Here is a 27,553-nt window from a genome sequence, read left to right as displayed (position 1 = left end):
TTGGGATTTTTCACTTGATTTTTCGAGGGGCTGACCAGCAGCCATGCAAACCGTGCAATTCCACGCTTAGAGCACTGGTTTTTAATCGCAGCCCCACAAGGTTACCTAGCATTTCATAGCAAGCAAGGGCCAGGCTTTATAGCCTTGTTTTACACATCCTGAAACAAGCAGCAACCCACAGAGGGAAGGCGGAAGAGCATCTTATGTATCAAAGCCTTTGCAATCACAAAGTGTTTATCCTGATTCATGGAAGAAATCTCAGCACCCCAGTCCCTCCCTGGGCTCCCAGTGTGTTTTGGTGATGTTCAGGAGGATGGTTTGGATGGTCCCATGGCACAGGCAGAGCATTGGCCACGTCTGCTGGACCCACGGTGTGCGGCTCCCAGCCCTGCCAGCGATCAATAGTGAGTGCAATGAAACCCTTAATGAAATTCCAGCCTAAGAGACTATTGATTGTGTGTTTTCTTTAACAATGTATATGAATGGGAGAGAGGCTTTTTGGAGGAGAGGCCAGGGAAGGGGGGGGTGAGTGGAAACACCATCAGTCGCTGTGGGAGACAAGCGAACATGGTCTGTATGCGGTAACCTGCACTGGGGGGCTGCAGCCTCTCAGTGGGTGTTAATTCATCCTCAGAACAGCCCAGGAAGGGAAAATGTCACCAGCCAGGAGTGGGAGGGTGGGTGTTCACCCCAAATCGTCACAAAATCAGAGATGATGATGAAACCAAGGGGAGAAGTCAAGAGTCCATGCCCCACTCGTGCCTCCTAGACAGTGCTTTTGCAAACTGCCCTTGCCCCATGTTTCACACCGCTGCCTAAAATACAAACTAAGAAGGAAGATGTTGAGCTCTTCTGTTTTGGGGGGCTTGGGGGAAAAAAAAGCAAATGGTGAATCACTGTGCAACAGCCCTATGACTTCCTGCCCTCCTTGTTTCTACATCTTCTCAGTGCCCCCAAACCAGTTTCTCCCAAAATCTCAACAGATTATTCCTCTGTGGAATAAGAAGATGACAAGGAAGCATAATAAATAAATAATAACAATAATAAAAAGCCACCCCCCTCTCCGCCCCTTACATAACCGGCATTGTCTTAATCCTACAGGTGCTTTGCAGAAGTAAAAAGGATTTGTTCCTCCTGGAAATCCTTTTTCTTTTTTTTTTTTTTTTCTTTTTTTTTCTTTTTTTTCTTATTCTTTTTTATTTTTTTGGTGAGTCATCATTATCCGCCCCATGGACACGCCATGGGGAGGCCCCGGGGTGGCCGTGCGGGGTCTGGGAGGCAGCCCACGGTAATGTGACTCCTGACTAAATCACTTAAACCTCTCTGGACTTCAGTTCCACTGCGTTAAGATGTGGATTATAAATCTGTCCTGACCCCCTTGGCAGAGGAAGGTGCTTGGAAATGGGCCCTATAAATATGTCAGCAGGACAGTGAAGGCGAGTGCTGGGGCTGGCCTGCAAACCTCCAGGCGGAGCCCACTCTGGCCACGCAGCGCTGCTTTCCGAACCCCGGGGATGTGGGGGTGCCAGGGGATCACCCCAAATACCCCCCCCGTATGCAGCGCAAAAATGAGCTTTGGGGCTGATCGATGGGAGAAGAAAGTGCTGCTCTCTCTTCTTAGGGCACAGGATGCCCTCCCAAGACGTGGGGGAGTTGGGGGGGGGGGCTTGGGGCTACCCTCTGAGGATTTGGGGTGCCCTCTGATGATTTTGGGTGCCTCTCCGGGGATTTGGGGAGCCCTTGCAGACACGCCTCCCCGGGGTCGGTGGGATGGATGATCCCACCCGCACAGTACAGCCTTCCCGGGGAACCCTGGTGCGGTGCGGTGCGGTGCGACCCGTTTGGGCTGGACCGTGCCCGGGGGGGGCGGGGCCGGGGGAGCCGGACCCCCCGGCCGGGCCGGGCGGGGCCCTTTAAAGCGGCGGGCGGTGGGAGGGGCGGGAGGCGGTGCCGCCGGGAGGTGCGGGGGGCGGCGGGGCAGCGCTGGCCCGGGGGTGCCGCGCCGGGAGCCGCGCCGGGAGCTGCGCTGGGAGCTGCGAGCTGCGGGGCCGGGTGAGCGCATCCCGCCGGTACCCGATGGCGGCCGCATTTGGCGGCGGGGGTGGGGGGAGGTCCCTTGTTTACCCGGTTATTCCCCCCCCAGTCTCCTCCCTCCTCCATTTGGGAGCGGATCCCTCCGGCCCGGGGGAGGGTTCCCGCTTGCAGCGGGATCGGGGAGCCGTCCCCCCCCCGCTCCAAGGCGGCAATCGCCCCTGCGGCGGGGTGGAGGTGGGAGGGGGTGCTGCCCATGGCCGCCCCCTCCGCTCGCCGCCGCGCACGGGCGGGCCGGGGGCTGCCGCCGCCTCCTCCGCCCCCCCTTCCCGGCTGGTTCCTTCCCCTCCCGGTGAGCATCGCCGCTCGGCCGGCCGGCCCTGAGCCCCGGCGTGGGGAGGCGGGGAGGGCGGCGCAGGGGCCGCCCCGGGGCAGGCACGGCTTCGGGGGCAGATGCCGCGCCGGGGTCCCGGCTCGGTGCGGAGCGCCCGGGGGGATGATGCTCCGTGGGCGGTACGGACAACGCGCCTGACCCCCCGTGGACGCTCTTTTTTTTTTTTTTTTTAATCATTATTGTTTATTTAGGCTTTGCATGAGGGTTGCAGGCTTCTGGGAGCGGGGGGGTTGCAAGGGCTTCCCCTTCCCGCGTCCTGCCAAGGACAGAGCAAGCAGCGGTCCCACCCGGGCAGCCAGTGCCTCCAGGTCCCCTGGGCTCCGGGGACACTCGTGGGGTGGCTGCAGCTCCTGATCTTCCTCCAGCTCTGCTGAGGCTGGGCTGCATCACGTGAAGGCCTTTGGAAAGCAGAGGGACTTTATCCGTGGCCCTGCTGCTTATTTCTTGTTTCTGCTGAAGTGTCCAGTCAGGCTAAAGTACAACGGAGCTGCAGCTATGAGGGTGAAATGCTCTGGGAGCAATTTGCGCTCACTCCAGGGCTTGACTGTGTAAAACTTTGCCTTCCAGGCCCCTCTCAGTCAGTCTGGACCTTCATTCCAGTGATGAAATTCATCTTTTGAAGTTATGCACTTGACCTGGAAGAACTGTGCTGCTGGCACCTCAAGAACCCTGTGAACTGGAAAGGGAGAGAAGGTAAAATCTTTGTTCACCCAGTACCCTGCCCAAAATCCCTGGGAGGACCTGCCACTGCTTCATCTTTTTTGTTGTTGTTGTTGTTTAGTTATTTGGGAGAGGGCTGGAGAAGGACCATGATTGCAATACTGGGCATTTGAGGCTGTGCTTCTAAACAGGGTTTGTGCTCCTAAACCTCCCAGGCTCCTCCAAAACACTCATCCCTGCTCTCCTGGGGCCCTCGGTCATCATCTTCGCACAGGCAGGTGGTTGCGCACTCCTGGGAAATGTGCTGAGATGGGATCATGAGTGCTCTTGGACCTCCCCTCTTGTGTTCCCTGATGTTGCTTCATAGTGCCTCTGCTGTACCGCTGCAGTCCAGCCCAGGGTGGCCGTTGAATAACTTATCTTGCAGAGGTGCTCCAGCCTGTTGACATGCGTTTGAGAAGGGAGCGGGTTTGTTTGGTGGTGTCTCTCCTAATGCAAGGTGACCATTGTTCCTGTGTCATCCAAGTGGGACGAGTCAGCCCCGGGCACTGCAGGATGCAGCCTTCTCTGCCCTGCCTGGTAAAACTTTGGGGTTAAAATTTCTGCCTTCCTCAAGTGCAAACCCCTTGGTTGGCTTAGTCGTGCTATGGTTGCTTGATGGCAGGTTTACCTCTTCTGGCTGCTCCACTTGACCATCAGGTCTGCCCCCTCTTCTTCTGGGCTGATGGGACCGTATCTTGTGCACACCCATCTTGTCCAACTTCCTCTTGTCCTTCCTTCTTGAGGTAAATCACCCATCTCTTCGAGATGAGGATGTTACTGGCTAGCGCCCTTCCTCCTCCTCTTCCTCTTCCCTGGGCAGGCAGAGAAATCTGATGATGGTCGCACATCTGCTGCTCTTGCTGATTCAGGCTGTCTGGGATGCCCCAGGGCATTCCCTGCTCTTCCCCAGCCCAAAGCCCAGCAGAGCGGCTCCTGGCAGCGTTTTCCCCCAGCACACCCCTGCCTTGGTGACCTCGCTTGCCCTTGGCCGCTTTCCCTGCCTGTAGATGCTGGCAAGGTGGTGGAGTAAGGGTTGGGGGCTTGTGCCTGGCTCAGTGCTCTGCTTCCTCACGTGAGGGCAGAGGGACACTGGGGACCCTGCCACTGCAGGGAGCGCTGCGCCTGCTCGCTGGCTCCCAGGAATTACAGGTTTGGACCCCAGCTGGCTCCATCACAGCAGAGAAAAGGAGTTATGCCTAAAGGAGAAAAAAAATGCGTCCCAGGTCTGATTTTTTTGTTAAAGGGAAAACCAGAAGGACTTGGAGAATTTACTCATTGGGGAAACACCCATGCTGCTGGGTGCAGGGTCTGGGCTTGGGGTGAGACTAGACCGGAGACTAGACCGGAGGCCTGCATCCATCAATGCCATCAATGTGACACCATGTGTCACAGTGGGGGGACTGGGAGAAGAACCCAGTGTGTGTCCACTCCAGGCTCCCATCAGGAATACAGGAGCAGGTTTGTGCTCTGTTACACCAGGTCCTGGCAGCATTTGGCCCCTGAGACCCCAGGGCAGGAGAGGGGCAGTGCCCTGGCAGGAGGGCCAGCGGAGAGGTTGGACACAGCCCATAAACCCCTCCTGCGTGGTCATGGTCACCACGCTGAGTACGAAGCGCTGCCTGCCTGGGAGCTCCCCTGCACAGCAAAGGGAAAAAGAGACATTTGAGGTTGAATCTCCAACCAGGGACTGCAGCCATAACAGGGTGTTTTGGCATCATTTGTTTGAGGGGGGGTTTCAAAGCCCGCTGGAATTTTTATGAGGTGTTTTCCTTAATACACCACTTAAGCAATTAGCAGTGATTGTAGCAGTGCTGGATAAGGCGCTGGGTAGAATTGAATTTCCCAAGCTCAGATACCATTAGGCAGCAGTTTAAGGCTGTTTGCAGGCGGGTATGAGACAGTGATGCGTATGAGGAATTAGATCTGCAAAGTAAAATGAAAAAACATAATAAGAAAATATCATACAAACCTATGTAACTTTATCTTGTGTTTATTATGTGCTATAATTGAAACACCGTCTTCGGGGGTTCTCTGCCCTGACAGAGGGGGATCCCCGGCGGTGAGCCATGATGGAGGCACACGGCGTTGGCTGTGCCTGTGCACCTCACTCCCCAAAAACACCCCAGGAGCCCTTTAATGGCATAACGATCTACAGGGCAAAAGTAATCTCTTTAAAAGAGTTTGCACTTGTTTTGGGAACTGCAGTTGGGGTTATGTTGTGGGGCATTTTCTTTACATCCTCTGAATTTCAGGAACATCCAGGGGTGGTGAGCAAGCAGCTAAATATCCCATTATTTGGGATATCTGAGTCCAGAAAGGGTCTGCCCCGAGGTGCCAGGTCACTAGTTAATAAATAACTCATGTGGATGACACCGTGCACCCCGCTGCCATGCGGCACCAGCAGCGGTCCAGCCTGGAGGTGGACGTGCAAATAGTTTTACAAGGATGGGAAGCGGACAGGAGGAGGAAGATTTTGTTGTGGGCTGAGGGGCGGAAGGAAATCTAGGCTTAGCGAGGGAAATGTGAGATTGCTTGTTTGGGGACAGGGCTTCGGCCACTCCTCTTGGGAGGCTCTGCTATTGTGGGGGTTAAAAATAGACTTTGGACTGGTTACTTTTCTGCGGGAAGCTCCCCGTCTGGAGACAGGCAGGTGAGGTGGCACTCAAGCGAGAAGGAAGGGACAACAGCCTCTAACCTTCTTTACCAAAAGCTATTTTATTTTATTTTATTTTATTATTTTTATTTTTTATTAAAATTTTAATGTTTTTTATTTTATTAAGTTTCTTTGTTTGTTTGCTTGCTTTTCAAGAAATAGCCAGCTTTTCTTTTGGGACACTGAGGGGGTATCTTTGCTTTATTTCCAGACACAGCACGCTGCCTGCAAGCCCCAGGCTGCATTTACAATGCCCAACTGTAGCGATGCCTTGCCCAGCATCACCGGGGACCCTCCTCCCCTTGGGTGAGGTTGGTACCCCCCAGGTCCCACGTCAAATCAGCAGCGTACCAAGCGGCTTGGGTGATGCGCCAGCCCCGTGTGTTGGTTTGCAGAGCGGCTCCCCGCAAGCTGGATGGAATTACTTGGGGAAGAGATTATTTAAGATCCAGTGAATCTTGTCTATTGACTTGTCTTTATTTTCTGGCAGCTGTCAGCATGGGAGGTAAAACATACACTGCGGGGGGATTTTGACGGGGAAGGAGAGTAACAACGCTGTGATATGAAGTTGGTCAGAATAGTGGGAAATGGAGAAAATCTTGTTTTGTGCTGGGGGACTCTCAGGGTCCTGAACTCGGTATGTGAGAGCAGACCAGTAAGTCAGCGGCAGAGCTCGAGCTGCATTTGGGCTGCGGGAGGGATGTGGTCCCCAAAACCTGGTTTATTTGCGGGTGCATTGGTTCCTGAGGGGTTGGCATCTGGATGCAGAACGTGCGGTTGCACGCTGAGCTGTGGGGAGACCATCATACGTGCAAGAGGGGGAAAAAGGGTCATTTCTTGCCCATCTTCTCTTTTAAAGATGTCTCTCTTCAGCACTCGAGACCCTGCCCTCAAAAACAGCCATCCAACACTGCTGGGTGCTTTGGGGACATCTGTTTTCAGTTGCTCTGGCTAATGCTGCAGCTGCAGGAATCCCTCATCGGCAGCAGAGAAAGACCTGAGAAGCCTTCTCGTTATGGACAAATGTTTTCAAGGCTCCAGATGACAGGAGGACCCTGTAGTGTGTCTGGGCAAGGAGTCAAAGCGTGCATTTAATGGGGGAGTTGTTCGAGGAAGGTAGTTTGACCATTGAATTTGAGGCCAAAATGCTGTTCAATTAATATTTTAGTGGGATGGACAGTAAATGAGAGGAACAAAGATTGTTTCCATTTCTATCCGATTCAGACAGCCAGTCTGATTTTAAGATCTGCAGGGTATAAATAGTACATGGAGCAATGAAAAGTGCAGAGAGCAATCAACTTCTCCCACCGTGGGGCTGCGGTGGGGATGGTGAGTCTGGAGGAACGTGTAGTGCACATGGGCACGTAACTCTTGCTTTTTGTCCTGTGGCTTTCTCTTCCTCAGCTCAGCTTCTGTGTGTGGTTGAAACTCTGATGGTTCTCGAGGGTTGGGATCTTCCTCATCTCCTCAAGATGGCAAAGGAAGCTCTTGGGAGGAGGACACTTGGCCTTTGCATCCTTCAGCTGTCCACTGTGGAATGGTGGGACGTCAGCTCTGTGGCCAACACATCCCACATCCCTTTGGGCTTGCACAGTTAAAGCAAAGACACTGCTTCCCTTCTGCTGTCAGCTCTGAGCCCTGCATGCTGCTCGCTCTGCCCTGCCATCCCCAGGGCCAGTCCCCATCCTGGTTTTAGCTATTTTAGCTATTTTCCCCGTGTGCCCGGGGCAGGCTGGCACCAGCCTCCCTCGAGAGCTGCCGGGGGGCTGCCTGCCTGCCAGGAGCTGCCTGCCTGCCAGGAGCATCACCTCGCAGCCTGCTGCCGGGGAGGTGTCGCCTTGCTCTGGGACCTGCTCGTGACTCGGGGATCTCCCCCTGCCCAGCTCACTGAGATCAGGTGCTTTTTTTGGGGCGATCAGGTGCCTGGGTTTCCTCGCGCCCTTCCCATGGGATAGCCAGCCAAGGCTTTGAGTAGCGTCGACCTTGCTGGAAACGGAGCTGCTTGCTGGACTGGGGCAGCTGGGACCGAGCTGGGGACCTCGTCCCCATGAGCCAGGGTTTCACTGCACACCTTTGTGTGGACTTTTCCTTCCACTCCTGCCTTTCCCTTTTCCTGGCTGGGTGCACACTTGGCCCTGGGAGCTCCCCCATACAGGCAGAGCTGGATACAGACACAGCTTTGCTTCTCACACCTCCATCGGACAGTGGTTTTTCTCATTAAATTTGGGATTTCTTTGGCCCAGTCTCGCTGTGCTGTGCCGGACGGAAGGGAAACATCTCTTTATTAGGGTTGTTTCCTTAAATAAAGCCCTCAAGCAAGTGCTGGGCTGGCTGTCCTGGCTATCTCATGACCGGTGTTGCGTGTTCGGGTTATTAACACCTCATTAGATGTTGGTTCCTCCCCGTGTCTCTGGTTCAGCAAATCCCAGTGGCTTTGTCGTTGTTCCCTGACTCCTGCTTCACTGGAGACTTTTTTTTTTAATCGCGGTCTCTTGCACTTCTGCTGACAGTTAAAATTTCATTTCTTCTTGAGGTCAGTAGCTTACTTCAGCTTTCAGATCTTTCTGGTCGTGTGTACCAACACACTCCCCCGGTGCGCAGGGTTCATCAGCACAGCTTATCGGGAGAGGCTGTTGTAGCATCGCTGCCAGCGGCTGGCTCTCGCCTGTGATTGCAACCTGGGTTTCCACTTGGCTGATCCCCAGAAATCCCTTTTTATTCCCCCCCTTCTTCTGAGTTGCTTTCCCAAGCGCTGGCAGCAGTAGCACACAGCTCTGCTCTGGGAGATGCTGGGGGACTCGTGCAGGTGGGTTCGGAGCCCATCACCAACCTGATGCCTTGGTTTCCACTCTGTGGCTTCCCTTTGACAACAGACCTCTTCATTTTACATATATGTTTGTCCTCTTGTGTAACCTAGACCGGGGACTTGAGGCTGTGGCCCCTGAGCCAGTTCTGGAGTCAGCAGGTAGCACCTCCAAAGGGATCTGTCTCCTTCGCAAGGTGCCCGGGAGCATGCTGCAACCCTCGGTAAGCTGGGCTGGAAGCGGACAGCCCTTGCTTTCCAAAAAAACAATTGCAGATTCGCTGCTTATTTTCATCTTGTGCTTATTTTCGTCTTCGCTTCCACCGCTCTGCCCGGGGATGCTGTCTGTGGCATGATAAGTTATTTCCAGAAGTGGGGCAGTGCTGTTAGGTTGGAGGGGAGCAGAGGCACGGAGATTAAAGGTAAATCTACACAGATAATTGGGAGCCTGCTTCCTGCAGAAATCAGGTGAATTTGTACGTGCTGGGGCGGGTGCTGGGGCAGCGATAGCTCTCTGGCCCTGGGGCTGCCCCATTCTCCCCCATGGGGTCCCAGCTCCCAGACCTGTTCCGAGCAGGCGTGGCTGCAGACACGACACAGGGCTGGTAATCCCCCCGCTGCCTCCTCAGACCTGCCAGATGTCTCTCCTTGAGGCTTCATTTTTATAAATTGGCCTTTTAAAGTCTGTCATCCCTGTGCAGATGAAAGGAAGATGCGTGCGTGTCTCTGAGCCTGGCTGCAGTGCCTGGGTGGTGAGGCTTTTTGTTTGGGGCTTTATCTTTTTTTTGTAGTGCCTTTTATTTTGGTTTTTTTCTTCTTTTTTTTTTTCCCTTAATCTCTCAGAGTCTGTTGCATCTTGGCTTGCCATCGTTCGGTTTTGGGCAGGCAGGCCCTGCTCCATAGCACTGGTCTCTCCTGGAGAGGGATGGGGAGAAGCATGCTCCCCTGGTCTGTATGGGGGGGACACCAGCAAAGCCCCAGGGCTCAACACCTGGGGCAAAGCCAAGCTGCTCCCTTCTGGCACATGCAATTAAACCCATTGCTGTGGGGCTTTCTCCTCCGCGCAAGCCCCTTTCTGCTCTTTTCTCTTTGCACCTCCCTGAGCCCAAATACTTCTGGCCCAGTGCCTGGTGCTGGGGCAGCTCCTGGGGGTGGTGGGGGGCCGGGGTTGTGAATTTTAAAGCTGAAGAGCCACTGCTGTGAGCTGAGACTTTAAATTCTCTCCCTGGTGATGGATGGATAAGTAGGAATTGCATTTGCTGGGCGGGTAACAAACAGCTTTGCATTTTCTGCTGCATTCCCACTGTCTCTTGGGAAATTCAGACGCTGCTCCTAAACCACGGGGACGGGTTTTTCCCAGCTGTTGTGGATCCCTGCAAGCAGGACCCGCTCGGTTCTCGAGAAAGCCCTGCGATGCTGGGAAGAACCTTGTCAGGGATTTCTGCAGAGGCCAGAGCTCTGCTGGGGACTGGTGACAGCACTGCGGGATGTGAGGGGCCAGCGCACGTCCCCAGTGGCCACACGAGCGCTCTGTCCTCACTGCCCATCTGGGACACTGAGTGACATCCCTGTCTCAACAATGGGAAGATGCCACATGTGGGACAGAGGTGCTGCCAAGGGGAAAGCTGCATGGTCCTTACGAGACAGCGGTGAAGCCAAGCTCCCCTGGTTCTGGCTCTCAAACAACTTGGGGTTTCTCTTCCCATCGAGTGGTTTTGTTGCCTGCGTGAGTTCCTCCCTGTTTGAGGGGGTTTGAGAGCTGACTCCAGGGACAGAGCGGCTCCCAGACAGCTCCGATGTTATGTGCTGGTGGGTCAAGCAGCAGCTCATCTGCTTATGGATATGTTGGGGAAATAGCAGCTGTCTCCTGGCTGCTGCTCTGGATCGCAGCCTTCGGGCTCAGTCCCTCCTGGGCTCTGGTGACAGACATGGTTGGGTCTGAGGACAAGGAGCGGGTTAGCACAGTCCCCAGGCTTGCTCCAGTCCTGTGGCTTGTGCCATTCATCCGAGTGGTAATTAATTATTGGCCATGTAAGCTGCTGGCAGGTTACTGTGTGTGATTTATTAGCAGGAATAATCCCTTGCCAGCAAAAGAGCTGCACTGTGAAGAACAGCAAAATCCGGGAAAATTGTCTTGTCTTTCCAGAAGTCTGGCTGCACAGGCAGGGTCCCTGTCTGGAGCAGCCACGGGCACCCCTGGGCTCTGTATTTGAGCCAGCAGAGGTGGATTAACCAAACCGCTGTCCTCGGGGAGCAGGAGGGCTGTCTGGACACCCAGACCGCATGTTTGGGGACACGGGCTGAGCAGTGTCCTCGTTGCTCACTGTCACCAGCAGGCACAAGCAGTCTCAGCCCCCGGAGATGATTTTTGAGCTGCGATCACTGCTGGGGTCTCCCCAGGGACGTGGTTCAATCTGCCAAAAAGCCAAGTAAAGGTTTGGAAAGTGCAGCGTAAGCACAAAGCCAGGGATGCACATGTGTCCCTGCGAGTCCTACGGCAGCTGAGAGAGGGACCAGTGTGCAAGTTGGGCAAAGTGGTGCTTCTCCCACAGGCGTGTGGGGCTGGGCTTCATCTCCTCCAACTGCTGGTGGGCTTCTGGGTCTGGCTTCTGGGGTTTTTTTGTTTTGTTTTCCCCTGCACCCTTTCTACTTGTTGGGTCATCTGTTCCACTCGTTGACTCCCTGGGTCATCTATTACACCACGGTGCCTGATGCTCAGCAAGGAGGGTGAGGGGCAGCTCAGCTCGGTCTGCCAGAGGTGTGACTGGACAGGGAGGGCTCGGCCATGGCAGGGGGACACGAGAGCAGCGCCTGCCGCAGGTGGGATGTCACCTGGCCGAGGAGGGTCTGGGCTATAGAGCCTGGAATGAGCAGCTCTGGCAGAGCCAACTAAAGAAAGATTTGTATCTCTAATAATGAGTCTCTTAAAAAAACAATAACAAAACTGATTGTGGTAAAGGATCATGGCAGAAATACAGATGGAGAAGAAGAGCCCGTGCGGGTGCTGCTGGGATGCCTGGTGGTACCTCACCCCGCGGGAGAGCTGCGCCGTGAGAGAAATCCCGAAGGCAAATCCCCCTGGGCTTCTCTGGTCGGGGACTCCTTAGCAGTTTTATGAGAAATCAATAATGCTTTTGCTTGGTCATAATCATAAAATAAGTACAATTTATGACTGCTGCCGGGGCCAAGATTTTTTTTTCTGGCGTACAAGATGGACAGGGGACGGCACAAAAACACTTTCCCACGGCGGTTCCCTTTGCACCAGGGCTGCAAAGCTGCTCATACATCATGGTGGGGGGAGACCCCCGTTTCTGGGGTTGGGGGTCACAGTCACACAGGGTGGGTGGCCCGTGTCTGTGCCTGCTCTCAAGTTGTCCCCTGTCTCCTGCAGCCCGCCGGCAGGTGGAATGGGGCAGCCATGAACGGCGATGCCCTGTGCCAGGAGCCCTCCTCCCCGCTCCCCGACTGGAGGGAGTTCTGCGAGCTGCACGCCCAAGCGGCCGCCGTCGACTTCGCCCAGAAGTTCTGCCAGTTCCTGAAGGAGAACCCCCACTACGACACCCCCGGGGCAGAAACCTCCTTTTCCCACCATTTCGCCGCCAATTTCCTGGACATCTTCAGCCTGGAGGTCAGCCGGGTGTTTGTGTCCGACTCCCCCACCAAGTACAACATCGTGCCCTTCGTGGGGCTGCAGAACTGCCACGTCCCCTACGGGCGTGAGGTCACCCCAAGGAAGGAGGAGACGTCCACAGAGTCTCTGGACAGCATGGACACCCCGTTGGGTGCTGGACGGTACCTGAGCCCGGCACAGCAGGTGCAGGCACGCAAAGTGTCCTCCTACGGCCAGTCCCGCAGCTCGGAGGATGTCTCCATCCACGCTGCCACCAAGCCCAAGTTCAAGAAAGGCTTCTCCTTGAGGAACATGAGCTTGTGCGTGGTGGACGGTATGAAGGAGATGTGGCATCGCAGGTCCTCTCCGGAGCCGGGTGCTGAGGCTGCCCTGGGTGGCCGGAGAGCCGAGAGGGAGCCGTGGCCAGCTGGGGGCAAGGAGCCTGGTGACCCACGGGAGAAATGGACCCACAAGCTGCGCCTGTCCAAGGTGCCCTCCTCCAAGGTGGAGCTGGTGGACATCCAGAGGGAGGGAACGCTGCGCTACATGGTGGCTGATGACACGAACTGTGTGGGGAGCTCGCAGTGGCAGAAGTGCCGCCTCCTGCTCCGGAAAGCGGTGAAGGTGGAAGGAGAGCGGTTCCTCCTCGAGTTTTATGTTCCTCCGAAGGTAAGTCCTGGCTTTTTTTTCTGAGTAATTCCAGCAGCAGTTGGGCTTGGCTTGAGGTTTTTCTTATATCCACTGCTGAGCTGGGATGAAATCCAGCTCTGGTCCAGAGGGAGACTTGGTACCTTGTGGCTGAGATGCTAATGGATGGGACAACGTGGCTGAAACCCATCCAACCTCCAAGCCCCAACTGTTGCTGCTCACCAGGGCATAGCCCCCTCCTTGCCCTTGGGAGAGAAGCTGAAGCCTCTGCCTGGTCCTTTTGCCCCCAAATGTCATCAGTCTTGGTGGAAAAGCTCATTCCCCCATGAAGATGCGGGGTGTCCAGGCTATCCAGAGGGGTGATTTCTCTTCCCAACATGTTGCAGCGACATGTCACACTGGTGGCTCACACAGCAGCACTATGGCTGGGGTTGCTGCCTGGGCTTTGTTCTGTAGATCTCAGGGCTGCTAGTCCACTTTCTGAAAGCTTTTTTTTTTCTTTTAAAAATAATAATTCATTTGGAATAACTTTGCACCTGCAAGGCCTCCACCAGTGCAGCTTTTTAGAAGACACCAATGTTGCCCACCGAGGCTGGAGCATCACTAGTATGGGCAGGTTTTGCAGCTCTGCTCCCAGACAGCCCCAGCTACTTCCCTTCCTAGGCAGTAGCTGCTTGTTATTATTATTATTACTGCTTACTATTATTACTACCCCAATACCACTTTTCCTTGCCTGCATCTTTTCTTCTTCTGTAATTTCTATGAAAGCTTCAAAAGCAGGAGCGGGTTTTCATTGTGGCATGTCCTCGGTAACACACCTTCTCACACGCATCCCCCTGCATGCGATGCAGGGAAAGGTTGTCCGTATTTTTCTGGGGGAACAGCTGAGTGATGGAGTTTGCTCAAGAAATGTGGATTATGAGGCCTTCAGTGTTCTCCATGCCACAGAACCGCCTTTGCTCCTGGGCTGCATGAAGGGTGCATTGCGCTGCCAAACCCTCCCCAGTGCTAACACCGTGATTGTGCCTCATCCATGTTGTGTGTTCACCTCTTCAAAGAGCAGAGGGCAAATAATAATCCGTTCCCTGGGGCTCTACTGGCTGTATATGTTGGTAATGAAATCTCAGGTTATTCAAATACCTAGGGAAGAAAAATCTCATTTTCTTTATCTTCTCCAGGACTTTCCCACTGGTGTTTCAGTCCCTGGTAGTTGCTGCTCTGTGGGTCTCGGTGTGTTCCAGTTACACCCAGTAACCCTCAGTTTGCTAGAGAGGTGGATTCATACATTATACATAGAGACAGCACAATAGCTCGTATTTTTGAACAGCATTTTCTAATGTTTTTTGAGGCCAAAATGAACCTTGGCACTGCGGATGTTAGTCCGTGCCTCTCCCCCAGCTTCTCACGTCCCTCCCAATATAATATAAAATACAAGTTTAAGCCCAAGTGCACCTCCACAGAGCAGCTCAGCACCGGTATGGATGGCATGCACCGCTGGGGGTTGGTTTCCTCAGCCCAGGGACCACACAAGACCTGTCTGGAAGGACCCACCGTGTCCGTGGGACAATGTAGGGAGGAGGATCCAGGGAACCTGGTGGGTGTGGGCTGCACGGAGCAACACTCCCGAGTCAGCTGCACCAAAGGGGCAATAAATTCAGGTTAAAACAGAACAACTGATGCTCTTAAAACCCTTGAGAGTGCTCATAGAGGAGTTTTTTTGGGTTTTTTTTTAGTATATCTTGATTTGCCTCTAAAAATCAATTTTGAAGTGATTTTATGGCAACTTTTATGAACATTGTCTGTCTCCTGTTACAATCACACCCTGCTTAGGTTTACATCTTTCTCCCCTCATCCCATCTTGCTTTCCATCTGCTAAATGATTCAGCTGTAAAAGTGGCACCAGCCTGGCACAGCTGGAGGAAAACGTTTGATTTTCCCTTTGCTTCAGCAGCCCACAGGTTTGTTTTTGCGTAGGCCCTACAAAAACTGTGGCTAGGTCTTTAAATATTCAAAGGGAAGAGCCCTCCTGGAGAAGACCCTTCTCTGGCTCACTGGTGAATTAACACCCTATTTTCTTTCCTTTCGAGGCAGCTGCTTCCTCCTTCCTGACCTTTTCCCGTGCAAACACCAAGATGGAAAAATTCCCCAGGGCAAGGTTGAGATGTGCCCGGAGGCAGCGTTGGCACCCGGGGCTGGTGGAAACGAAACGTCCTGGAGGGGAAAAAGCTGTTCCTGTTCTGTCTTGGGTCTATTTGTTTTTTTCCCACCCCAAAAAATGAGAACTGAACCCATTGTTGGTAACCTGCAGCTCAGTGCTCATCGCTGACCTTGTCCCGCCCTGTTCACCCAAGGCACCCGGCACGGGTTTCAGTGACAAAATCACATCTTCCCACAGCCATGATGCTCTGAATCCTGGAGCCCCGGAGGGGACCAGCCCTTGGGAACAGCTCTGTGGGCTCCTTTGGAAGGATTTGTTATAATTAAAACAAATATCTGGGGAATTTGTTGCTCAGCAGAGACTTGGAGTGGGAGGCATAGGGTCCTGCCTCCCACCGAGGCTCTGGCAGGTGCTGGGGTGCCCCAGGGGAAATTCATTTATTTTAATGTGATTACGATTCCCTGCATGGCTAAGGTTGCTGTGTCGTAGCTTCTCAGTTGAAATGCCATTTCTGCGCTGGGTAAATGGAGCATCATCCTGGGCTGCTTTCTGCAGAGGAACTGTCCCCCGTCAGAGAGCACATCTCCATTGGGAGCGGGTTTATGGAGAGAAACAAGTGATGTTGGCAGAGCCAGCGTATCAGCCTGTGCTGGAGCAAGGAAGAGGTTTGGCAGTTAAATGCACTAACCTCCCTATCTTCCACTGGGCCTCCTCTTGGTTTAATTAAAAGAGCTTGGAGTTATCAGGCACGTGAGGGAAATCAATGCGCTTTTTTTTCTCTCCCCTCTGTAATAACTGCGCGATCTCGCCTCTCTGAGAGCCACGCTATGTTGTCCCCAGAGAGAGTTTCATTTGGTTGAGTGGCTTTTTTTAATTTATTGTTTTCTTTTAATATATTTTTTTCTTTTGCCAGGCTTCCAAGCCCAAGGTGAGCATCCCACTGTCAGCCATCATCGAGGTCCGCACCACCATGCCCTTGGAGATGCCAGACAAAGACAACACCTTCGTCCTAAAGGTGAGGGCAGGGTGGCAGTGGTGTGTTTCCCAATTGGCACCCATCCACACCTGCATCCAGCCCCCACCGCTGAGATACTCGGTCCTCAAGGGGATCGTTGCCTTGGTTTTCGGGGCTGAGATGCCAACAGCACTAATGCTTCCCATGGGATCCCCGCTTCTTCTCTGTGGGTTGTGCTGCCCCCCTAAAATGATGCAATCTCCGCCTGGTGCCTGAGTATTTTAGGATCAAGCTGTTTACCTGGCTTTTGCCATGGGGTTTTGCTTCTCTGTGTCACCAGGAGATGGGTTAAATTATTGTCCAGAGACAACCTGTAAGGGGAAAATGTTCTTTGGTGCAGCTGCCTGTGGTTTTGTGACTGTCACTGCCTCGGGTTTGTGGCACGGGTGGCCGTTTAATTGATACAAGGCGATGGAAACGGCTGTACTCTCCGCCAAACCCAGCTCCTTGTAACGGTCCCACACCTTCTTCTGGCAGCCTCCCCCAGGACATGGCTCCTGCCCCAAGGGCTTCTTGCTGTTCAGCCTCTGCTGTGGCCATTGTCCACCTTGGACATGGAGGATAATTCAGCTGTTGTCTTTCGTGCCTCAAAGACCAACCTTGTAAGTCATCTTCTCTCCAGACTGACCAGCACAAGGTCCTTCCCACTTTCCTTGCAGGCACTGGAGAGAATGTGTCCTGAAGCGAATGTCGTGCCATGGCCAGGAGGCCTGGGAAGGATTGCTTCTCCTTTGATTGCTTCTCCTTTCTTCTTCCTCTTTACCCAGCCCAAGTTGATCCAGTTGCTTTCTTTGTACCTGATGATGGTGTTGACTCCTACGCAGCTTGTGGGCTGGTGTAACCCCTTGATGCTTTTTGCAGAACTGCTCCAGAGTCACAGTTCCCCAGCCCAGACACCCACAGTGATCAGTGTGAGCCCAGAGCTCGCCCGTGTCCTTGAGCTGGCGTGGGCTTGTTCTTCCACAGAGCATTTCTCAGCTTCGACAAGTTCATTTGAATTCTCGCCTCATCCTCCAACACGCTTGCAACGTGGTGTCATCCATGAATTGATTAGGCATCTTTTTACTTTTGTCCTGATCGTTACTGAAGAACATCTTGCACAGAGAGAGTCCTTGATGTGAAGGAGCTTCTGAGCGCATCCCTCAGCTTTGATCGTTAGCCATCAATAACCCATTAACCATCAATAACTGCTCTTGGAATATGGTTCATCAGCCACTTCTGATTGTGTTTCCTAGATTCCCTTACAAGTCTCATCTCAACCTTGTCTTGCTACCCTGCTTGCAGGGGTGTCACATCAGTGTCTGAAGCGTGGCCAATGCCAAGGATGTGACACTGCTTCTCCCTGTCCCTGGGGCTGTCAGGAGCACAAGCAGATGGGTTTGACAGGGTTTGGTCATGGCAGATCCCTGCTGGGGTGTTTCAGCTTTGGGGTGTTTCCTTGGTGCCTGTGGAGGGTTGGTTTCCCTGGTTGCTGGAGGAGGGCTCGGGGCTTGTCATCCTCCCATATTCTGGAGCCAGACGTGCTCTCTCTGCTCCCACCACTAATGGCTCTACAACTGCTTCAGCCCTTTCTCTACTTACCCCAGGGAATGCTCCAGACCCTGCTGGTCTGAAAAAGCCTGTTTGACCAGGTTCCCTCCTGCTCCTGCCCCGTTCTGGCCAGGGTGCGTGCCCTGCCGTGGGGTTAATCGAGTGCAATCGATCCTCGGAGTGACCGAGGCAGTGACTGCAGAGCATCGGCTTGCTCCGTGTCCCCTGCTGTCCCTCTCCTGACGCTCCACCAGCCTTTACTCTCCCCTCACAGTTGGCACAGGATGCTTTTCCCCTCTTCCCAACATCCTTTATTGTTTGTAGCTCATTTTCTGCCCCGGCCCTTCTTGCTGGGACACCTCCTTGCTGCTCTTTTGTGTTCCCCCTTTGCTGGCTGGACTCGCAGAGGGGGCAAAGCACCCCTCAATGTCAGGGTACAGACTAGAGGGGTAAGAAAGGCAGCTGGGTGCCGTGGTTTCCCCACTGCCTTCCCACACACAACATTGATGTTGAGCCCGATCTCAACTTTCACATGCTCTCTAGCAGGTTACGATGAGTGGAAAAGCCCCTGCTGTGTTCAGGAGGGCCACAGTGGAATAGTTTCTGCCAAATTGGCTAAAAATTAGCAGGCAGCGTGTGCCCAGCACAATCAGACACCAGGCAAATGCTTTTGTTTTTTCTTTTTTCCATTGCACAAGCAGGCACTTGCAAAATACCCAAGCCCTGCACGTGCTTTGCTTGCTGTCATGCTCTGCATGAGAGGGCAGCCCCGTCTCCCGTGGCAGCTTCATGCATTGCCCTCAGAAAGCCAGAGACGCTCTTTTGCTCTGGTTAAACAAAACAGGGCGCGGGGTCTTCGCTGCTCATGTCCACCTCTGCTTGGGGCAGGTTGGTCTGTGCACAGCCCTGGGCTGTGGCAGGGGAGAAGATCGCTGCTCGGCCCCAGGCGCTGGGCACCGCTGCACGCCCTGCTTATTTTCAGGACAGTGATTCAGTTGTTTGTGATTAATTTAATTTGCCAGAAGGTTGTCTGTGCTGGCAATGTGATACCCTCCTGGTGTCAGGGCTGCCTCACCAGCTCGGGAACATGATGTATAAGGGGTCTGGGAGGGATGCGGGGAAACCTGCCAGAGGCACGCAGCATCGTGTGGCTCCCCAGACCCACTGATGTGGGGCGTCTGGGTCCTCCCTGGCCCCAGAAAAACGCAGCTCCTTTGGGCTTGGAGTTTTGGAGGCTCTTTTGCACCGTGATTTTAATTTAATTTTTTTTTTCCTTGTTAAAGTAGGCTTCTCTCCCACCCCATTGCAATCAGAAATCAGATGCCTCATGGCCCAGCAGGCAGAAAAGATAACAGAGGAGAAGCTTTAACCTCCTGGGCTTGGGGGTCTGGCAGGATTTTGGGGCAGTGAGAGGGCCGCATGGCTTCTGCTTTGCCTGTGCAGAGCTGCTTTTTTGGGGACACTGAGGCACCCCAGAGGTGTGGGATGCTGTCTGTGCTGGTGCGTGGTGCCACACACCCCTGATGCTGCCGGCCAGGTGTGGTTTTTCCATGGGGGCTGTAAAAACCCTTGTGATGCATTTGCTGATAACAGTGGGGTGGGGGTTTTCCTCCAAGCCCCAGCTTTGGTCAGGGTTCACCCTCAGGCACCTCAAAGCAAAGTAGCAATTGACAGGATGAAAGGAAATGGCACCAGGGAAGGTTCAGATTGGATATTAGGAAAAATTTCTTCCCGGAAAGGATTGTCGGGCGTTGGAACAGGCTGCCCAGGGCAGTGGGGGAGTCACCATCTCTGGAGGGGTTTAAAAGATGCAGAGATGAGGTTCTCAGGGACATGGGTTAGTGCCAGGGTTGGGTTAATGGTTGGACTTGATGATCTGGAGGGTCTCTTCATCTATCCGGGTGACCTCCTGGCATTGTTTTGCTGGGATGGGAGGGGGAATTTACTTCCCCCTGTTCAATGGAGGTGCTATTTAATAGCAGCAGGTGAATGCAGGGGTCTGGCTGAGTTACAGGGGTGCTGTGCCACAGGGGGGAGGTGGGACCTCTGCCACAGCCTGACACTGTCCCACATTGCCCACAGGTGGAGAACGGGGCCGAGTACATCCTGGAGACCATCGACTCCCTGCAGAAGCACTCCTGGGTGGCCGATATCCAGGACTGCATCGACCCCGGGTAAGGCTCGCTGGAGAGGAGGGTGCTGTGCGGGGGCTGGGCTTGTCACCGCTGTGGTGTCCTTGCCACCAAGCACGGGTTATTATTATCCCTGATGCAATTTTTGCTGTTTGGGGTATTACAAAAAGTCCCTGACTCGTGTCAGCAGAAGTCTAGACGCAAAGTTAGCAGCCTGTGTGTGTCCGAGGTGCAGCCTCGCATGGTGCCGGCCGCTTGCTCACCCTGTCCTGCTGCGTGTCACCTCGGCCAAGCAGAGGCAGGTGACCTGGGAATGCAGCTCTAAACACAGAAGGCTCCTAACACCCACCCTCTGAAGCTTTTATACTATATTTGAGCTATTTTCTATGCTTTTTTCCAGTACAGTATTCCTGGTGTATTTAACATTTGCTACCGAAATGGATTTATTTATGTTTTTATCGCTGTGGTATTAATGGTGTCATTGGAGTCACAACAGCTCTGCTGCCACTTCTCACCTGCATTTTCATCAGCCCGTGCATTGGGTTATGCTGTAGGGAGGTTTGTGTGCTTGGTGCTGGCTCAGCCCCGGTCCTGGGGAGCAGGATCAGCCCAGGTGCTGCCCGGGCTCTAGGGAAACCCTGGCACTGCCTGCCTTGGCACAAATTTTGGAAAAATGAGGTGTCCAACCTTCCAGAGGTGAAAACCTTGAGCAAACCTGGAACAGGGGCTCAGAGAGGCCCCAGCTGCCTCTGGGCTGCCTTTACCTCCTTCTGCCAAAAGATGCAGTTCGGGTGCTGCAGGGTTGGTCATGGAGGAGGCTGCATCTCACAGGAGGGATGCACTAATGGACTCCAGATCTGTGCCCCTTCAGCTCCTTTTGCTGCCTTTTGAAATACATAATTCAAGGAGCAATGCTGAGGCTGGGTTGCTGATGGAGGCGAGGCTGGGAAACGCGTCTCTTTTTCTCTCGGAGCATATTTGGTGCCAGTTTTCCAGCCGGGGCCCAGCACCACAGCCGTTCTCGCCTCGAGCCGCTGCAGAAGCTGCCGCCAGCCCCTCGCTCTGCCACCAGCAGCCTCCCCGCCTTCCATGTTTGCTTAGCACCCAGCGCAGTCCTGCTTTGGCCTCCAGACGTGACTGTAAAGCAAATAATAATGAACTCCAGAGCAAATAATAATGAGCTGTTTAATACACCGACACACAAGCTCGGTGCCAAGAACGAATTTTCAATCAGCTCCTGATGCTTTTGCCAAGGGCTGCACGCCGGAGCTGCCGCGCGAGCGCCCGTCAACGGCTTTTCTGCGAAGCACCGTTGGTTTGGTTTCCTTCCTCCCTTATTGTTTGTAAGCGGCTGCAGCTGAATGACTCCCAGTGGCTGATTCACTTACTGGCCACTAAATAATTCAGCAGCTCCCTCGTGAGTTGTTACCACTAACGCAGCCGCTTCCTCGCTGCCTGCGCCCACGTGGCTGCTGTTGAGCAAGAGGAGCCGAGTGCCACAGGCAGCACTGGATAAAAAATAGGGTGTGGACCAAGTCAGGGGCTTGTGCAAGAGGGTGCTGAGGTGCAGGGGTTGGGCAGGGGGGATGCTCTCTACGGGGGCTGCATTGCTGCAGCTCCTCCTTGCTTTGCTCCTTCTTGCTCTGGGCATCCCAGCTTTGGGTTTTGGTGTCTTTTGGGGACGTAATTCCTGTGGGTTGGTAATTCCCTTTGCGGAAAGTGAAAGCGAAAGTGCCCTTGGGTGTACGTTGTGGGTAGGAACGTGTGTATCTACATACGTCTTGCAAAGCGAAGTGCTGAAAGTCAAGGTACGAGATCTCCAGCCAAACCAACAAGGTTGCAGCAAAGTACAGCAGCTAGGACCAGCTGGTGTAGCACATGTAGTGAGAGCTTTCAGGGGTTTAACTCCTCCCACGGCTTTCAGGGGTTTAATTCCTCCCACAACAGCTTCTCACCTCCAAAAAGCCACATTGTTTTGCTGGCCACTCTGCCTCTCAATGCTGTGGGTGCCTCTGTCACTGGCAACCTGGCCAGGAGAACATGAGGAGCAACAGGATGTGCTCCCAGATCACAGCTGGAATTTCATTCGGTCAAGTGTCCCGTCGGGTGCCTGTGAGCGGCGGTGCTGTGTGTGCAGCCTGGCAGCCGGTGCCTGACCGTCTGCTCTGTGCTCTGCCCCCAGGGACAGCGGGGACGACATCGAGCTGGCGTCCTGCGCGCAGGGAGCCTGTCTGCCGGGCAGGGTGTCCTCCTGCAGCTGCGAGTTCCTGGCCGATGGTGAGGATCTACATCTGGGGGAAACACCCCCGGGGAGAGTGGGTGTCTCTGGGTGCCGGTTCTGGTTTGGAGGCGGCCAGATCCTGCTAGGCATCAAGTGAAGGAGCCTGAAGCAGGTGCTGTGGGGATGTATCTTCTGTTGATTGCCTTTCTCTTCTTCATGCTAACCCCCACCCTGGGGAGGTGGCCCATGCCATTTAAGACATCAGCATTGCCCCTGTAGATTCTGGTATGTGTTGAAAATCTAGTCCCTGTCTGCAGGCACTGGGGTCTCTGGGTCCCAGCGAGCAGCCTGTGGAACCTGCACAGCCCCACCCTGTTTCCGTGTCCAACCAAGACACATCCATGTCCCCCACCCCAGTTGCAGCAGGGGAGGGAAGCTCAGTGCAGGCTGCAAGGGCCAGAGCTGTAACTGAGCCCTGAGATGTCTCCAAGGGCTGAGGGTGCTCCAGCACAGTGACCTTTGGAGCAGGACAAGCCCCTGGTGACAGTTTGCAATGCTGAGCCAAGAGCTCATCCCTCTGCAAATTCCCTCGCAGATGTGCCCAGGCCACCGGACAGATGCGCCCTGCCCAGCACTCACGCCACCACTGCCACCACCATCCCTGTGCCACACAGCCGGGGCAGGGACTCCCTGGGGGAGCTCCTCACCCACGTCCCGCTGGAGAGTTTTCTGCAGACACTGGAGACCTCCCCCGCCACCGGCGGGCATCTCGCAGGTACCGGGATGCAGGATGCGGCCCCAGGGGTGCACGGAGGGAGAGGAGAAAGGGGAGGGAGAGGACGATGTCCGGGTGCTCCCTAAAAACCTGTTGTTCCTGCGGCCAGGGGAGGACAGCGAGGCAGAGGCAGAGATTAACCTCTCCGACTTTCCCTGGTTCCACGGGACTCTCTCGCGGATCAAGGCGGCACAGCTGGTGCTTTTCGGGGGTGCCCGCAGCCACGGCTTGTTCGTCATTCGGCAGAGCGAAACACGGCCTGGGGAGTACGTGCTGACCTTCAACTTCCAGGGGAAAGCAAAGGTGGGTGTCCCTTGCTTCTCCATGAATATTAGTGGCAGCCCTGCCCAGCACCCTGGGGTCCTTCCCACTGGGCAAGTGGGTTACCCCAAACACAGCAGCTCTGCGGGGAGCTGCACCCTGGCAGGATATCCCTCAGGATCCTTGTCCCTCCTCTGCACCCTGCCCAGCCCCAAAAGCCCTTTCCCAGTGGGGTCAGTGCCTGTGACACAGGCATCAGGTGAAATACCCTACAGGATCCCAGTGCAGCCTGGCACATCATCCCCTGAGCTATTGTTGCCATTCCGTGTCCTGGCATACAGATGCACTGTGAAAGAAACAACCCACGCACAGTTTTCTGCTGGGTCGCTTTTCTACCAGAGGGCACACACAATGGAGGGGTTGAGGAGTAACTGCCCGATCTTATCACCAGTCCTGCGAGAAGCAGTGCAGTTGGGCTGTGGGCTTCCCTAGGCTGTCTGTCACCAGGATCAGACCTGCTGTCCCCAGCCAGCCTTCTCTGGCTGCTTCTGAATGGCGCTTGTCACCGGGAGAGGGGACAAACTTCTCCCAGGGCTGCAGCAAGTGGGGTTTTGCAGGAAACCTCCTGCAACAGCAGACCTTCCCAGCCAAGCAGGGAAAAAAATAAGAGTCCTACACTATGAGCAGACCTCCTTTGGCTGATAGAAGTGGGTCTTCCTGCTGATCACAAGAGTGAATCTCACCCGTGCCATCCCCAGCTAACCTGCTCCCCTGCCCTTACAGCACCTCCGCCTGTCGCTGAACGAGAGCGGGCAATGCCACGTCCAGCACCTCTGGTTCCAGACCATCTTCGACATGCTGCGCCACTTCCACACGCACCCCATCCCTCTCGAGTCGGGCGGCGCGGCCGACATCACCCTCCGCAGCTACGTGGTGGCCCAGAGCCCGTTGCCCGGTAGGGACACAGCTGTGTGTGGAGTGTTGGGTTGGTGGTTGGGCTGGGACCTGGCACAGACCTAAAAGGGTCTAATCCCCGGGATTCCCCCACCGACCCCCTCTCTAAAGCTGTGCTGGTGTGCCTGGCTCTGGAGGTGCACCAAGGTGGGTGATGTCCTGTTGAAGGTGGGCAGGGAGGACCACGCAGCAGCAGGGCTGTGCCAGGGTGACCTGCATGTCCCTGGCTTGGGGGTGTCAGTCCCCTGACTCAGGCAGGAGAGGAGCAGATGGGTCGGTCACAGAATCACAGAATGGTTGGGGTTGGAAGGGACCTCTGGAGATCATCTAGTCCAACCCACCCACTAAAGTAGGGTCTGTGGTGCTTGGAGTGTCCTGCTGTGCCAGGAGAGCATGGGCAATGAGGGTTGGGGAGGGACATGGTCAAGGATGGAGAGGGTGGGCATGGGAAGGTGCTGGTGAGGGAAAGGGGTGTCTGAACCCCAAGGCAACATTGGAGGGGTCACACTCCTGTCTCCTTTACAGATGCCAGCCCCCCACCAGCCCTCGTGCCACAGCCACCAGGCTGCCGGGTCGACCTGCCGCCTCCACACTACTTCTGCAACACAGCACCTGCTGGCCCACCAGCCCCCCCGCCCACCGAGGGGGCGGCCGTGGCCCCTGCTGTCACTGTCCCCGCACCCTACCACCGCCTGGAGGGTGCCCTGGGCCCGCGGAGCCGCAGCGGTAGCACCGAGCGCCGGCCGGAGCCCCCTGCCACCAGTGCTGAGGACTACCACGAGGCTGACGGCGCCCGGAGCCGGACCCGGGCGGTGGAAAACCAATATTCCTTCTACTGAGCCCCCTGTGCCTGGGGGCTGGATGGCAAGGGGATGCGGGGCACCCGTGCCCCTCACCGCTGCACCAGCCTGCCTGCTCCCCTGCCACCACCAGCAACCCAGCTAGGATGTTCCTCCTGCTCCCTGCCACTTTTGGGAGCCGTGTGAGCAGCGGACGATGTCCTGGCTGTACCTGGCACCAGCCCTGAGGTTGGGGCAGCGCTGGGGCTTTGGGAGGCTGAAAGCATCAGTGCCATTTTGGAACTTGCAGCCTCTTCCCTTTCCCTCCGGACCAAGAGCTCTCTGGGGGCTGAGCTGGATGCCCCTCCTGGCATGGCAGCATGAAGCTGTGGTGGGCTCCTTCCTCCGGCCAAAGCACCTTGGCACATCCCCTCTGCAGTGAGACCCAGCATGGCCGATGTCCCTTCTGGCACCACCGCCCTGCAAAACAGCTGCCCAGGGGTTCTGGTGTTTTGGGATGATGAAGGAAATGGCAGATCCCCACGCAGAGGCTTTTCTTGCACACACAGATCCGTGTGCCCAAGAGGATGTTGCTGCAGAGGCGTGAGGGTTTATCCCGGCCGGCTTTCAGGCTCCCTCTGGGGCACACATTTCCCACCCTCTGCCAGGAGAAGGTTTTTTTCCAAAGCTTAAAGAATTGCATTCGAGGAAGGTTTTTCCTGCTCTCCTGACGTTTCTGTTCCTTTGTCCTTTCTCTCCTTGCTTTACCAATGTCAAGTCCTTGAATAACTGCTTTTTTCCTCCCTCTTTCCTTGTTTTTTCTAAACCTAAGCTATCCACAAGGTCATCAGCTCAGCCTTCAGTCTTCTCTCTACTGCAGCTAGGCAATATTTTCTGTTGCTCAAGGCAAACCTTGAAAACTATGACAACACTGCCACTTTGCATCCCTTGCTAGTCCTTTGGGATGTTCTCAGCGGGGTCACGCAGTGGCCAGGGCTCCCAGGAGCGAAAACACTACATGTCTTCAGTAGATGCTGTTGAAGATTATTTTTTTCTTATTTTAGAGAAATAAAAAAGCCCAGGAAGAGCAAAAGGAATGTGGCTGCTGTCAGGTGGGTGAACAGGCAGCCAAAACAGAGAGGCCAAGCTGAAGGGTTGGCCTCGCTGTTGGCCCAGGTCCCTCCTGGCAGATGTAAAACCCTGCAGCAGTGGCTGTAGTGGCACTGCTGCCAGGAGGGACCAGGCGCTGCCACGGTCACCACTTGTTGGTGGCTTTCTGATAGACCAGTGCAGCCACATGCATCTGTAGCAGAAAGAGCTCACCCTGACAGCAGTGAGAGCAGAAACCTGCTGTGCACAATGCTTTTCCTACAGTCACTGAAGCCCTTAGGGTGGTTTTACAGGCCAGGCTGCTCACTGGGACTGTGTGCCTCATGTGAGGCGGGAGACCCTCCCAAAGAGCATCTTTGCTCACAAGTTCCTCTTGGTTTGCCTCACACAGCTTGTCTTTGCTGTTACCAGGATTCCTTGTGTGTCACCAGTCCTGGGTGACAGCGTTGGCAGGACCTGAGCGAGGTGGCTTGCAAGTGGCTGGGTGGGTCTCCAGGTAGAGCAGACCCCACCATACCCAGTTAGAAGTTACCACTTAGTGCAGAGAGAGGTAGGAGCCAAGCCACAGTGTAGCTCAAAACCCCATGAATTTGCCTGGATTTTTGAGTTGTGTAATTTATATATTTTTTTTTTTGGTGCCTTCTTTCCTGAGCTAGCAAAGCATGTCCCCAGCGCTGGAGTCACTTGTCTCTCCCCCTTCAAGAGGGCAGGTGTCCCCAAGGCTCCTTGCCTCCTCCTGCCATGTGAGAGCTGCCTGTCTGGCCCATGAGATGAAGGCTGGTAGATCTCATTCCTGCAGCAAATGCCACCTTCTCCCCACAGGTGTGGCCCTTCAGAGGTCAGTGGGAGCAGTTTGCTTGGGGTTGATATTTCTCCTTCCTCAGCACAGCTAAAACCCAGCTCAGAGCAGCCTGGAGAGGCCAGATGCTTTTAGTTGATGGATTTAACATGGACCTGCTCCCTTCACCCTCACCGTGAATGAGGGAGGACATCTAGATGCGGCACAGACATTGTCACTCGTGTTCTTCACTAAGGTCCCAATGGGACAGGGGGTTGGGGATGGCAGCACTGCCTTACGGACCGTAAAATGTTGGCTGGTTTGTCGCCTTCTGCGTCACAAGATAGGAAAAGGAGGGGGGAAGCAATGATCTGCAAGCAAAAATGTTAATTTGTAAATAGGGAAGAGTCTGGAAGAGTTTACTGTTCCGTAGAATAAATTAATTTTATTTAAAAAAAGAAAAAAAAAGGGACTTGTTAAACAAATGGAGAACTCGAGTTCCAGTTTTAAAATAAAATCACTTTCAAAAAGGACAGCATATGAGTGTGAACTTCAGGCTTTGCTGGATCTGCGACTTAAAGAGGGAAAGAGAGCATGCTGTCATTTGTATGTGTGTAGAGCTTGTTGCTATCTCGTGACTCTTGGAGCTGGGCTCTGGGTGCACTGAGGATGGAGGAGAGAGGTGTTTTTTTCTCACTATTGAACAGAGGAAGGTGGAAGACAGGTCCAGGCTGGATGGGGCAAGGTTTCCTCTCCCAGTCTGTTATTTTCTTTGTCTGGTTTGTCACTGGTGCAAGTCTGAACGCCTCCATCCCCGAAGCAGCGCAGATGGGAGTGAAGATGCATCTCCCTTGCAAAGGCCTGTGCAAGCATCTCCTCGCAGCCACCTTCCCAGTGCGTGTCGTTCCCCCTCCTGTGCCCGCGTCTCTCCCGGGAGGCAGCACCTCACACTCCGCCCTTGTGTGTCTTCCCTGTGTGCTCTTTTCTGCCGAGGATCCC

The 27,553-nt window shown here is 54.6% G+C and overlaps 1 protein-coding gene across 5 annotated transcripts; it reads left to right on the top strand.

Moving 5' to 3' along the window:
- Positions 1-1,931: 1,931 nt before the first annotated feature.
- Positions 1,932-27,092, top strand: SH2B2 (SH2B adaptor protein 2). Of its 5 annotated transcripts, none has more exons than XM_065037062.1 (11): positions 1,932-2,052; positions 2,993-3,118; positions 8,698-8,807; positions 11,975-12,862; positions 15,913-16,014; positions 19,627-19,718; positions 21,859-21,953; positions 22,493-22,672; positions 22,782-22,975; positions 23,717-23,888; positions 24,413-27,092. In XM_065037062.1, the coding sequence occupies exons 3-11, from the start codon at positions 8,793-8,795 to the stop codon at positions 24,724-24,726; spliced, it is 2,052 nt and encodes a 683-aa protein (XP_064893134.1). In that variant the 5' UTR covers positions 1,932-2,052; positions 2,993-3,118; positions 8,698-8,792; the 3' UTR covers positions 24,727-27,092. The 5 variants fall into 5 exon arrangements, with proteins under 5 accessions (XP_064893134.1, XP_064893137.1, XP_064893135.1 ...); XM_065037063.1 differs by lacking the exon at positions 1,932-2,052 and adding an exon at positions 2,081-2,383; XM_065037064.1 differs by lacking the exon at positions 1,932-2,052 and adding an exon at positions 2,434-2,544.
- The last annotated feature ends 461 nt before the right edge of the window (positions 27,093-27,553 follow it).

Source organism: Columba livia, chromosome 20 (assembly GCF_036013475.1).
Source record: "Columba livia isolate bColLiv1 breed racing homer chromosome 20, bColLiv1.pat.W.v2, whole genome shotgun sequence".
Classification (NCBI taxonomy): domain Eukaryota; kingdom Metazoa; phylum Chordata; class Aves; order Columbiformes; family Columbidae; genus Columba; species Columba livia.
Note: the sequence above shows the minus strand (reverse complement) of the source record. Positions and strands in the feature narration are given on the sequence as shown.